This window comes from Corvus hawaiiensis, chromosome 19 (genome assembly GCF_020740725.1).
Source record: "Corvus hawaiiensis isolate bCorHaw1 chromosome 19, bCorHaw1.pri.cur, whole genome shotgun sequence".
Classification (NCBI taxonomy): Eukaryota; Metazoa; Chordata; class Aves; order Passeriformes; family Corvidae; genus Corvus; species Corvus hawaiiensis.
This window is the reverse complement of record NC_063231.1, coordinates 6,405,626-6,420,208: the sequence shown is the minus strand read 5'-3', so window position 1 is coordinate 6,420,208 and position 14,583 is coordinate 6,405,626. Positions and strand designations below refer to the sequence as shown.

The 14,583-nt window shown below is 40.9% G+C and overlaps 1 protein-coding gene across 11 annotated transcripts in view; it reads right to left on the bottom strand.

Annotated features, from left to right (window-relative positions):
- Nucleotides 1–14,583, bottom strand: part of SPAG9 (sperm associated antigen 9) — a 61,829-nt gene that overhangs the window by 34,741 nt on the left and 12,505 nt on the right. For 4 of the 11 annotated variants that reach the window (XM_048323383.1, XM_048323387.1, XM_048323385.1 and 1 more), the window contains exons 3-5: nucleotides 9,477–9,547; nucleotides 8,123–8,155; nucleotides 1,270–1,364 (exon numbers count right to left, since the gene is read on the bottom strand). In XM_048323383.1, coding sequence (XP_048179340.1) covers nucleotides 1,270–1,364; nucleotides 8,123–8,155; nucleotides 9,477–9,547 — 199 coding nt within the window. Of the gene's footprint in view, nucleotides 1–431; nucleotides 779–1,269; nucleotides 1,365–8,122; nucleotides 8,156–9,476; nucleotides 9,548–14,583 lie in introns of those variants that run through there. The other 7 variants (XM_048323386.1, XM_048323388.1, XM_048323391.1 and 4 more) reach the window with 5 other exon arrangements.

Here is a 14,583-nt window from a genome sequence, read left to right as displayed (position 1 = left end):
GAAAGTAACGTGATCAACTAATTACTGTGGTGTTAACATCAATTAACTTATCTTACATAAGCCTTTTGATTAAAACAGGTGCAGTTTAATAGTACAAAGCCTTGGACTGCATACATTTATGCTATACAAGATCAGCCAAGTACCTGACAATACACTGAACGTGTTATCCCTGACATTAACATTGCAGCTTTTGCAGCAGGTTACAATAAACTGATGTTAAGAGCTTTGCACAGAGAAAAGAAACAAACTGACCTCAAATAAAAGGCAATGAAAAAACCAGACGGTATCTCTGTACGTAGACACATTTACAACAAAACCTGACATTTACATGTAATTTACATCTCTGATTTGTCCCTGTTTGAAAAGGGAGGAGAACAGAAAGCAGGGGAGCAGCGAGACACACGAAGCCGGGGTTCAGTGGGTCAGAGTACCTGAGGATCCTCGGGAGGTTCTGCGTCAGAGCCGGCACCCCCGTGGAAATGGAAAAGTGCACGAGCAGCAGAACAGAGAGCGACACCAGGATGGCCGAGTTAATGACCACCGCCCCGCCAACGAAGCCAAACACAAACAGCAGCATGCAGCCCGGATTCATGGCGCTGCGCTGGCATGGTGGAACGCCGGCTCCGAGAAGGCTACGCAGGGGCCGAGGGGGGATCTTTGTAGGCAAAGTCTGTCATTCAGCCGCCGCCACAAAAACAATGCCATCAGCAGCAGCAGCGGCGTTCCGCTCTCCTGCAGCAGCTCCAGAGCAATGACATCACCGCCCTCCTCCCCCTCGCCGCTCCTCGCAGCATCGATGCAGCAGCGCAGAGGCACGGCCAGCCCGGGAGCGCTTCTCCCTCCTTCCACGCAAGGTTCATCGGCTCCAAAGCTCCCAAATCTGCATAATCTATTCCCAGCGAGCCCTGAGGACGAGCGGGTACCACGCACGCACCCCCACCGCCCTGCACACAAAGCCGCGGCCAGACGCGGCCGTGCCGGGACAGCCGCTGACATTTTCCCTGCCTGCCCCAACGCAAACACGCCAAAAAGCTGAAATTGTTTAAGGCTAATTAATGTACAAAGTATATCTCAACGCTTAGCAGCACAACAGCAAAAGCCTCTTTCTACGGATTTCTACGCTGTTCTCTTACCGCATTCCAATCATACAACGAATCTTTCCGATTCAGCCGAACCGTTGTTGTAGGATTAAAGAACAAAGTCTTGCAAACACAAATGAATGGATTTTTTTTCTCTCATTTCAGGGTGAGAGAGCAATAAATAGCTTACCTAATTCTACTGTGTGTTGTGGATTCTAGCTGATCACCCCCTGTTAGCTGATGAAGTTTGGTTCTTTCCAAGTGCTCCATATAATTGTGAATCATCTGTTTACAAGGACAAAAACAGCAAGAAATATTTAGTAACATTTACTTGTACTACAACTGCTAAGTTCTTGACCAATATATTCTCCCCCTGTAGTGCTAAATAGTAAAAGTATTTAGAGACATTAAAGAAATAAAGGAAGCAGCAAAATTATACAGTGTGTAAACCCACAAACCAGAAGAGAAGTCCATACTAAATTAAAAATATTAGAGAACTTCCTTGTGCATTCATGCACAGGAAACATCCTAAGGGTAAATAAAGTGCATGCAATATTTCAAACATGAGTTTGGAAAAGAAGTACCATGCTCAAATACATTTTTGAGTCTGAGACCTCTATGTCCAGCAGATATTAGCAGTTTTTACATGATACATAGTAGGCACTATAGGCCTAATTGCAAAGTACTGTGAAGGTCAGACAATATGCCCCTCACATACTAAACACTCTGGATCCACGGGCTAATAATCAGATTATTTCTGTAGGCAGAAATATTAAGTACCCATTTCTTCTCCTTTTTTCTTCTAAAATACAAATAAACTTAAGCTTTCTGTATTTTCTACAAGGGAAGTTTGGTTTTAAATTAACTAGGCTGACATCTCATTAGAAGGACAGTGGCTGTGGATTTTTAGCACTCAAGATGAGCTCTGCTTGCTCTCTTTCTCACAAGAGACAAGCGCAGGCCAACACGGTGACTCCTGCAGACATAACTTATTTAATGAGCTCTGACTCCCGTGGCCAAAGGATGCTGCTCTCAGCATGTAACTGATCCAGGACATGCATGGGGAGCAGGTATTACTGCATCACTCCAAGGACTTCATCTGGACACACATCTCTGAGTTTAAAACTGGGAAAGCCTGAGGAAAGCCTACATGCAATTTGGTATTTTTAGCACTTTCAACACTCACATTCACAAATGAATAGGGCTCTAGGAACAATAAAGGAAGAAAGAAATCACAGGTGTACTGCAGAGGAATTTAGTGTAGTTTTTTTTCCTGAGACATATTCAGGTCACATCTTAACAGCTTCCTCTAGAAATAAAAAAACCTATTCTTTAGAACTGCAATTTCTTCTGCTATTCTACAAAGGGTATACAAACACTTCAGAATAGTGATATTACCAGGCATTTGTACAACCAGTGTTATATAACCTTTTGTTTTGGGGGCAGCTGCACACATGAGGACTGAACTCAGCAGGACCTGGAAACCTACATCTACATATTACTCTCAAATCAGATTTGATGTATCCAAGTTTGACCTTCAGATGCCACCAACCTCAGCGCCAGCTTCTCCTCAAATCCTGCTTGCCACCATTAGCTACATAGGAACATATATTCTTAGTTTCAGATTTCTTTGATCAAACAAACTGGGTTAAGATATCCTGACTGACAGATATTCTACAAATCAGTAACTTATGTTAACTACTGGTTACATACAGATGTTGGTTTCCCAGCATTCACCTGAACTAATAAAAATAATTCAGAAAAAAACCCATGCTATTTTTAGAGAAACATTATATAATATGCTTGAACTGCTGTCAAAAGCTTACAATATTTATCCTCCAACAAAATGCAGCGTTTCACCAGACCATCCCATTTGTTTTCTGATTTTTAATGCTTGCTCACACACAAAGGCAAACAAAAGGATTGAAAGCTCCACCTTCAACTACCCACATTTGGTTTTTTCCATTTTAACCAAGCAGGCAAAACTAGGTGTTCCAATTGTTCCTTTGCATAGTTTTACACAGATTTATTATAAAGCAAATTAATTTAGAAATTCCAGGGGGGATAAGCCCCAAGAATGCATAACTTTGAAATGCACATTAGACCATTCTGTATCTTGTTCATGTACTCCCTCATCACAGGAGGAAGATATTGCTGACCTGCCTGCAAACACTCCCATTTGCAGCACACTGATTGGTTTCTCAAAGTAAAATTTTAAACAGAACAATTGTGTTTTCAGCCAGTGAACAGAAGATGAGTGACCAGTACCTCTCCAGGGAACTACTAACACATGGGAAAAAAGAATAGGGTCAGTAAAACCCATAGAACTTTCATGTTTTGCAAAGGACATGGTTTTAACCTACTCTCTTCCCCCCTCTCAGTATGTTCTTTTGTTTTCTGAAATGTCTCATCACATTTACTACCCACAGAGACTGGAGGGTAGGTCAATTGAAAGGACTGTTCAGTTTATATTGTTCTGCAGCTGAAAATGATGCTGATAATAAAATAAGCAAATCTGTAGATCACATACTTCAGCACAATGCACGTAAGCTATAGGAACCCAAAAATAAAATTATAAACAAAATGTGCAGTGCTGCATGGTAACTTAAGATTCATAGAATCATAAGACTCTATGTGCACATGCAGCACTCCATGGCAATTTCTCCACAGATCCAGGCTGTATGTGCCTGTGGTGTCCAAAAAAACAGAACAGTGGTACCACCATGTAAAGCCCACTCTCTGCCTCAACCCAGGGTCCCAAGGATAAAAGTTGACAATACTGGAATAGTGTCCACAAGGAAAAGAGTTCCTCACCCTCCCTCCCTCCCCATGGGATGGGGAGCTTCACAGCTGGTGCTGTAGTCATAAGATATGGTGTGTGAATTCCCAACTTTCATAAACTTAATTTGAAGGTTAAAGTAATAAATTAAATACTGCAGCTTGGGAAGTAAGCCCACTGACTGCTTATCTGCAATAAAATTTTGAAGACTCGCTCCAAAACCACTGGGATTTGAACCAGATGACATCCAAAAATCTTTTCAATCTAAATGACCCTCAAGCCTTGGCATATCCATGAAGTGCCATTCTGATCCAAAAACGTGTAATGAATTAATGCACTAGAATTCTGAGTGCTCAAAATCTGATTAGAAGTTCTGCTGTTTTGAGATTATTCAGCTGTCGAAATAAAAAGGTTTTAATACTACTGACATTTTAAAAATAGACTTAAATGGATTGAATTGCTCTCCTCTCAGTACAAGATTTTACTGAAGTTATGCTAGAGAACAGATGATAAATAATTGACTATGTCTACCCCCTTTCTCTTCAATACAAACTGCAGTCAATATTTAATCATCCTTTCACTACTGACAGCTCGCTCTGCTGCCCATGAAGTCCACAAGTATTTTGAATACAACCAGTTGTTCCAAGAAACACACATCACAAACACAGAGCACTTCAGCATTGTTGTAATTAAACACATTGCTCAATTACCATTAGCTGAGGGGATTAAAGATAAACTCAGAACTTGGAAGAATTACCTTAATTAACAGCATTTCACAGTTCAGGTGTTAATGATTTTAGGGCACATGTGCAAACTGACTACAACAAGCTTTTAAACACATTACAGCATGAACATGAAATCCATTCCCTTTGAATGCAATGTCTTTCCATCTCAAAAAAATACTCAGATTGGTTTCCTCACATGGCACGTGACAAGTTTTACAACTGCAGAAATATTATAAGGTTTTTCTACATCTTAAGCACTCAGTAACAGACAATGAACATCCTGGCACTCATTTCAATTTCTACTCTTACAAATATAACCACTCCCAGTGTACACAAGCCTAGCACTTTCCTTGTCACAAACAAATGTGGATATGCCATGTTGGGGATATTGTTACCTGTACCTTTGCCTTAACCAGGTTGAGAGCATCTCCTTTATACCTTCCTTGCTCTTTCGCTCCTCCTTCCTTTTTGTGTCACTGCTTTAGCTCCCCCCAGGCAGGTTTTAGTAATTCTTTGGCTGTCACACCAGGCTCAGTGCTACAGCCCTCACTGCTTATCCTGCACATCCAATCAGGCTGGGCACAAGCAGCTCCTCCCTTTGGGAATGTGCACCCAACTGCGTGTATATAGATCTTTCTCTGTCCCATATAATCTAGATTTACTGATGTAACAGATATTTCTAGAATCTCCTTGATTCAGTATCAAAGTCCTAAACATACTTCCATGTACCTTTTTTCCTTGCAGGGTTTGTGGTTTGTTTCTCACCTAAGTAAAAGCACAATTTCCACTGGAGAGCTTGATGCATCTTTATCCACACACAAGATGGTGTTGCTGGCAGATACAGTAATATGTGAATATGTTAAACCCAAGTTTTATAGATCAAGCTGTTAACACTCAGCATAAGGCTTTAGAAAAAGTATTTACTTGAACAGATATCCAAAGTCTAATCTCACAGACAATGTGACAGCTGTCCATGCTTAGCTGTAACTGTAAGCAGACACCTCCACTAGCCTTCTCTTACTGTCCCCTGCCTAGGGACTTGCTGGGGATATGTTTATCCTAATGAACCTGACCAAGTCCATTCCCACTGCCAGAGTCAGGCTCACTGTTCTGTCATGCTGTATCAGTGCAGAACAATGAGAAACTTCCATGGCCCAATTATGCTTCATTAAACTAAGCCCATATTCTGTGTGTCAGGGAAAGATACCGAACTACCTCAGCCTGGTGTTTCCAAAGGGAGAAAAATAATAACTTCCTTAAATAGAGAAAGAAGAGGTTTATTTTGGAAACCTGTGCAGAGAGAGGCCACAGGTATTACTCAATTCTCCAGAAGATGCTCAAGTATTGCTTTGCCTCAGTTTCCCAAATGAGTAATAAACATAAAAGCCTTAGCCAAGCCTTTAAAAAGCCAGTGCCATAGTTATGAAGTTATGCCCTTTAACTCTGCAGAAAAAAGAAAGATCCTTTACCTCCTACTCAGCAGGCAAAACCACCCTGAATGGTTTGCTCTGAAAGACGTACCAGCAGCAGCGCATCATCTCAGCAGCAAAGGCAAAAAAGCCCCCACAGGTACACAGAGCAGACAGGCCTGCTTTTATCCAGGCACTAAAACAAGCCAGATCCTATTAAACAGAACAGTATTTGAGATACAAGAGGCAACTGACAGAATTCCTTTCTAAGTCTAGAGAGCAAAGATCTGAAGATTTTTGTGTTAGACCACTGTCAACCATTCTGCTTTCCAGCGCACTGCCCTTGGCTGTATGATTGCTTCCTGCATCTGGTCCTTTACAGTCACAGAAAAATGGAAACAAGACTTTGCATAGTTAGGTTCCAGAAGTTCCACCTCAGGAACTCCAGCACACCGCTTTGTCACTCATCCAGGTTGTTAGAGCAGAGTATGATCAGCACAAGATCAAAACCCACTGCAAGCACAGGAAAGACAATGAATCAGAGCACAGATGTCAGAACATGCTCAGGCTGTTCCATCCATTCTGCTCTGACTGAACATTTTATCCTCTTCACTACCTGCTACACCCCACCTTCCAAGCTGCCATCTCAACTGTCCAGGTTCTCACACCCTAATCCATTTAAAATCAAGCCAGTTAGCCCAAGTACAGTCTTAGTGGGAAGGAGGCTTAATGGGATGTCCTGTACTCACACCAGCCAGCCCACCTCCCTCTCCAGAGAGCAGCAAGACAGGGGCTGATTTAACAGAAGGGTGATGGAGGATAAAGCCTGTCCCCAGAGCCCTCCCCAGCCAGGGCAGCCCTGCTGTCTCTGCAGCTGCAGACACCTCATTGCTGGGCAGGCTGGTGCTGGAGCTGCAATGCAGAGCCCTGTCTCTGGCAGGCTGAGCTCCAAGGAGAACTCCCAGCTCTCACCACAACACACACACTGTGGAGAGGGATTGATTCAGCTCTCTGCTTCACAACCCTAGTGGAACTCCCCAAGGTGACTTAGTTTCAGTATGTCTTGGTCCATTGGGACTGAAAATAGGTGACATTCCCTGGGCTGCTGAGCCAGCACCTCTGGGCAGTGAACTCCAGCAAAGGCAGGTAGGGAGGGCTGAAAGGTGGGTATCATGAAGGACATGGATACAGAACCTTACTCAGGTCAGGAGCTGCAAGAGAAAGACATCCAACTCTGAAATACTCATCTGTGAAATAAAGAATAAGGGGGAGTGGGAGGTGGAAGGAAACAAATACTGAAGACTGAAGAGAGAAAAATTGCTAGAAATTAAGATTGCACAAAATGCAGTCACATTGCATCTTTAACATGACATCTGTCAAAGTAAGCACTGCCAACACCTTAGAGCTAAATTTAAAAAAAATGATCTTTCTAATGCTCTGTTCATTATTTGGTCAATTGAAAGACAATCAATTGCCATTTCAGTAAGTACCAAGTGGATCACTTGTAAAAACAACAGTGAAGCAGACTCAGAAGGAAAGAAGTATCCCTTCCTAGTAAAACAGGGAAGAAAAAAGTTTCAGAAACAAGTATTTGATAGAAATATTTGATCCAATAAACCTGATAAACCTAAATGCTGAAAGGAAGTTGGATACCTGCCAAAATACCTTGCATTAAAAGAAAAAAGTTACTACACAGACCTAAAGTGTTAGAATTAGCTGGGAGAAAGGGAAGCAGGGAATCACAAAGGGAATGGGGAGATGGGCATTATTATCAGCCAGTCCTTTCCAGTTCCCAGCTATTTCAGTCCCTGAGCCTCAAACATGCACCAGATACAGCATTAAAATGCTGAGATGCTCTATCCTTAAAGGAGGTGCATCTTTGCACGACTCAAAATGGTCTGGAAAACAAAGAAAGAAGGAAGCAGTCATACTGAAAGGGAGGAGTACAGAAAACAGGAGATCCGATTTTAGGAGAACAGAGGTATGGATATACCATGATGCACTACAAATTATATCTTTATGAAGAAAGGACAGTCACCCCAGTAATAGTAAAGCCCAAGGAAACACCTCTCCCTACACCAAAGAGAGTGAATTTAAGATGTAAAAGCATTTAATAAATTGGAATCAAACCAGCAGAGGCTGTTGTCCACTTTGGAGCAAAACCTATGTAAAAAGATATTCAGAACATGTCATTAGCATTTCATTGAATTAATGGTGCCCAATACATTTAGTTTAAGCTTGAACTCTGTGAAACAGGATTCAATAAAAACCTGCCAGTTCTATTGTGACAGATCCCACAGGCTCTAATTACAATAACCAAAACTCTGCAAGCACCCAATACACGGAAGTACTTCCAGTTCAAAAGGATGCCAAACCTCAGCTGGCAGCATTAAGATTTGTCACTTCTCATTTTACTTAGATTTCCAGTTTTCAACAGATGTTCCCTTCTAAAGCAATCATCTAGTAACAAATGTGATTTTAAAAATGCTATGATTTCAGTAAATATATGGATATTTTTATAAGCTTTAGAAGTCTGGTCACACAATACTTGAGCGCTACAGACTGGTTGTGGTTCCAAGTCACTTTTCAGCTGCTGTCAGTATAGAGCACCTGAGATCACTGAAAGTATTTAGGATAACCAAATGTGACATCTGCATCTGCTTCCCCTTTCCTCACATGGGTCTTTTGGACTGGGAGCAGTCAGTATGGCACTGCCCTCTTTGGTAGGTAGCAAGGATCTAAAAACAGCTCTCTGACCTTCCACAGGCAAAGCAAGGAGAGTAAGGAGAAGAACTGTGCTCACTAGTGGGACTCCAGATTAATCAGAATACTTCAAAGCACCTAGTGACTTCCTCACTAAAACATGTATATGACTTAGGCAGTAAAACATCCCTGCATGGGAAAGACAACCTGCTACTGAAAAAGCACTGCAAGTCCTGTTTTTATGCTTTGGACCTAACCTAAACAGTGTGGCTCTTATTTATTTAAAATAACAAATTCAAACTTGTTCCATCTTCATCAGCAAATCCCATTTTCAATAGCATTCAATAAAGTATGGCAGGGAACTCTTTTAATCACAAATCCCAGTAGGCCAGGTTTTGAAAGTATTTGTTCCTTCAATGGTACAAATAAAACCAACACAGAAAATTGATGGAAAGAGTATGAAAATGTAATTTCATTTCTATTTCTTTGAAGCTTATTAGTGTGCTTTGACGAACTGCCTTTGAAATATGGAAGAACAGATTCCTTTTTAAAACTTCTCAATATCTGACAAAGCTATAAAAATGACAAATGTGTCATCAAGCATTGAGAAATAGACACTTAGATGTGAATGAGGAAAACTACATCACCAAATGAAGCCCGGTTACAATTCAGTGTACAAACCAAAACATTCAACAATTTTCCCAATTGCTCACAATGCAAGGTTTTCCACAGATCCACATTTTTACAGATACCCCAAAATCATCTTGGTGTAACAACCTACCTCTGTATGTCTTGAATGAAGTGCATTGTATTCCTTCTTGAGTTCTGCTTCACGCTCCTCAAGTCTGCTAACTGGAAAAAGAAAAAAAAATAGAAGAATTAAAACTAAATTCAGAGTTCTAGTGAGATTGACTTGCCTGGGACTAAGCAAGCAGATTAGAGTATTCCTAGTAGTAAATAACACAAAGCAGGATAAAAAGTATGTCAGTGGTTTTGTTTTTTAAGCTCTTATCACTGAGTTTCCTAAGTCCATCAATAGCAGCACAATCTTGCAATTTGCATTCCCCTAAAAAGCCAAGTTCTATTTTCCCCTGCTGATTGCTAGGCCAGTGAGAGGGGATTTTTCTGTTCAAGGCCAGCTTACTGCTCACCCCAATCCAGATGGTTTCACATGGAAACCACAGCAAGAGGCAGAGACCACATCACTCAATCCCAGATGAAGCTATGGGCTCCAGCTAAGGTCCTGCATCAGTTCCCTAAAACACATCCACACAGTTTCCAGACTGTGTTTAACCAGGACAAACATAGCCAAGGTATTTGTTAAAACAGGTTCAAGCCCTATGCAGTACAGAAATTAGGGTTTCCACTGGCATTCACTCACACTTCACTGAGCATTAAGGCAATAGATTTAAAGGAAGAAAACATCTAAATACTTCTGTAGGTATTCTAAGAAATTAAAAATACACCTAGCAGATTTAGGAGAACTTTAGACAGCAAGTTCTTATTAGAAAGAGACGGAACAAACCAAGCAGCCCAGCTCATCTGTGCTGTGCTTCAGCTCAGATGAAACTGAGCTGAAACAAACTGTGATATCCCAAAGCAATTAATTTGCAGAAAAATTAACAGCATTCTGAACCATCTACACACAACTTATCCTGTCACTCAAACACAAAGCATTTTTGCTGCTTAGATGTGAATTCCATCTTTTTATTCAGGTATTTTTTAACACAATATTTATGTGACATAAGCATGTGTATCAAATTGTGTAACTGAGCTTATTCTACTTGCCATGTTTAAATACCCCTGGGAAAGTTCAAATCTATAGTTCCATGTTTCCAGAGAGTCATTGCCAGACGCACATTATCTGAAGACAAATGCCAAGATCTTCTCTGCCACTTGTGTATTTTCATGTTGCCAACTGGGTCTTCTGAAAATTAGTTCTTGATATACCATTTCTTTTTCATCCATATATCTATATTTTGGCCCAGTATTTTATCATAAGTATGTTTCAATGGAAAAAAGTCTTTGCCCGAGTCAAATGCTGGAACCAAAATACATAACTGTCTACTCACTCAAATCTGTGTAAACATTCTGAACTCCCAATCTAATCTTGCTCTTACAAGAATATTAAGTTCCTTCACACAACCTTTTGCAGTCCACCTATAAATATCTGACCAAAATATTACATCAAATATTATTTATAACATTGCCAGATCGAATGCTTCCATTTCTGCCCTCATATAGAACGGAACAAAAGGTCTTTGGATCAAATAGCAGCAAGTGAGGCACAAGTATCTGTAACACAACATATAGAAAAATGTATTTTACAGCACAATGCGTGCATCTAAAAAATACATATTTATGTGATGTAGAACACTACTGAATGGAAGAGTTCAGTTCGTTGTTTTGAGACACAAGTTGTTTTAAGTCTCCTTGTACACTTGAAGTGCAGTTTTATGGAAGCCTTTGGTAAGAGACTACAGAAACAAGAGTCAGAACTTACAGTTATCAAAGTTATGATGTGACAGACCATCTTTTATCCACTATCTTTGCCTGACATCCTAGTCATGAGTTGTGAGATGTTAAACAGCTGCCCAGCAGAGATACTCAGCAGCTGCCACATGAGCACACTGTGCCCAGGCTGTGTGCCACAGCTCCCAGAGGATCACTCTGGCAACCTTTCCACTGTGCTAAACTTGCTTTGGGAAAATAGGAAATCAGAAAGTGCAAACTGCACAACTGATGGGCCTCATGTTTGCTGAAACCATCTCCCTCTCCTACCAACAGTGTCCAAGGAGCCTCCCTGCTGCTTCACGCTGGGTGGTGAAGTCACGGCTCAATTTGGCCTTGCCAGGAGCTCCCACACAAACCAGGGTGATGGACCCAATACTATTCAGTGAGCTCGTGTCTAGACAGCGCAGCCAACTCCAGGGATGAATTCTGCAAGTGGATTCTGGGAAAGTACTCAACAGTGCATTTAATGAAGATTAACACCACATCAGGTGTTACCAACACCCTTCTTTGCAGCTGCCCATAACCAGCCTCCAGGAAATCCACAGAAGCATTTCCCACTGTTACAGATAGAGCACACGCTTGCACAGGCCTTGAGGTGCCGTAAAGGAGCACACCACTTCCTCCCTCTGTGAAGAAAGAAATGCTTTAAAATGTTTTAAAATTTTAATGTCCCAGTTATAATAAATAGCTCCTTGAATCAAGTCATTGAAGACAAATGTACACAGCTAGTGATGCTGTACAGTCAAGGGGGATATCTCCATTAGATCTGACCACTGTTTTCATTAGGTACAAAGGTTAAAACCATTAAGGGCCCAGAAGATGATATAACTGACATTAAGCACTTTCTTCTGGAAGTCATTTCCAGCTGTGCAACACATTACCTTCCTAGAGCTGGAAGTTTCAGCCAGAAGAGGATGTACACTAAGTCACATACCCTCAACAGACACCACAGTAACAGTCCTCAGAACTGGTTTTTCCAATACCAGCAGAATGAGACACAGCACTGGAAATCTATTCTACCCAAAATATGCCTCCCATCAAGATAAGATCTTGCCAAAATAACCAACAGAATACACTTTGTTTTTCCAATTAAACACTGCAAGAGATCAGATATTCCCTGAGGATCAGAAATCACCACTGACTTGAACACAGAGTCAGAAGAATTTTGAGGAAGACCACCAGATTCTTGCCCCAAAAATGTGGAGAAACTTAAGTCACTATTAAAGGAACATTCCTATCAGCAGTAACAGGAAACTATATAGGAGGGAAAAAATGCCTTTCACTGGCACCCAGAAGCATATTTTAAACTGAATTGTTGCCAGTTCCATTTTAATACACCAACATACAAAGGAGTGGATGTCTGGCACTGATAACACCCCAAGAGGAATGGAGCTGTGTGCTGGCAGTGCCTGCCACATGCTGGGCCTGCCAAGTGCCAACCAGACATAGTTCCTATCAGCTTGACTTAGGTAACAATACAAAAAGTTCCTCTGATATTTCAGTCTCAGACTTTTTTCCACTAAGATGTCAAATTCTTATGGGTGGATGATAAAATTAGTTTGATAATATACATCCTAAAAGCAAAAGTATCCATTGTCTCTGTTGCAATGTGTCTTCACAAAGCCATTACAAAGCCTTGTTACATCAAGGAAGATCTCACATTCCAAGATTACACTGTTTAAGATAATACATGTGCTAAATATAACATGCAACAAAAAAGTTGCACTACTCGCTCTTAGAAGCTTATGTGGAAAAAAATATAAAGGTCTTCAAGCATCATAAGTATGAGCATAAAATGCAAATATTCTAGTGCTTTTAGGCAGATGAGGAAGTATCCCCCTGGAACATCACCACCAACTCAAACCCAAGGCCTCCTTGCAAACTTCTCCAGCACTGTCAATGTTGTAACACCTTTAATGACATGAGGTACCAATCTCGATCAAAGTTCTCTCAAAGAAAACCAATTAAGCCTAAAAATGGGAGATTTAATATAATAGTAAACTAGAGAAACTGGAGTTTCTGTCTCCTGACAGCATTATGAGGAATTAGGCAGCTAAGCTGCCCACCCTGCCTGTTTGAAAGTCAGAGCTTACCTCCCAAGTCTGATGGCTTTTACCAAGTTTGGAACACCCTTCATCTGTATGTTGTCCTCTGCCTCAAACTCCTGATAAGCCTGAGGGGGAGAAAGAGAAACAGACCTGCTAGAATGGCAAATCCAACCAGTGTGATGCCTTCAAGAGGAATTAAAAGTTCCTCCTACACAAGCCAGGACAAAGATCCAGCTCGTTAAGGAGCCTTTCCTGGCACCAGGACTGTTTGAAGACTCTCCTTGGACAGCTTTCATCCAGCTCCATTCTTTAATGCAGGTCCCACACCAAAGTTAAGATGCAGATCCAGAAGGACCTTATGACCTCCTAAGTAGTTGCCAAAGAGCACACACATCACTCATGGACTGAAAAGAGGACTGAGCTATCAAACAAGTATTTAACCTGGAAGTGGTAAGACCTGCAAATCAAACCAGCACAGAAAACTGATTTGTAAAACAAGTGAAAAATTCAACCCCTTGGCAAGACCAACATCTTCAAGTCGCTCTTACACTGTGAACTACAGGTCTAGATCTCAGTTTAATAAGTAGGGCACTCGAAATTATGAAGATAATTTAGCTGTCAAGAATGCTCTGTTGATAGGAAATATCAACATATGCAGCAGCAATGGTCTTATCCCTGACACTTCTGGACTGTTCAAGTTTGCACTATGTCTCAGGCACACAAAATCCCTGCAATTTGTTACCAAAAACCCAACAAAAAACTCAAAAAAAAAAAAAAAAACCTCTTTAAACATTCTGCTACAACATTTAATATGAAGACAACCACATGCCAGGACATTCTTCACATAGGTTGAAACTCAATCAAGAATATATACAAGAAACTTCTATACAAAATCAAGTCAAAAACCCAACTCCTTGCCCAGTCTCTGCACAAAGAAGCGTTTCACTAAGAAAACTTTTGATTGACTGCTTTGCAAACAGTGGGATGCTCCATTTATGTTTGGCTATTGAAGCAAGTCCCTGTCTGAGAAAATCCACATGAAGTCAGTGTGGACACAGAAGCTTTAGCAGACTGGATTTGTTTTTAAAGCCAGTGAAAACTCAGGAATGTAAGATTCTAAGAGACATTTAAAGTCATTTTCTTACTTACTGCAATATTTTTAGCAACAGAATCAGTATAACGACCAAACTCCAGCACATAAACTACAATACTCCCTTAATTTAAAAACACACATGAGCACTTAATTATACACCAGTGGATTTCAAGCTACTCTCACCACTTTTGCACAGGTATATTAATAGCCAAGTTTAAAGCAGACCAATCACT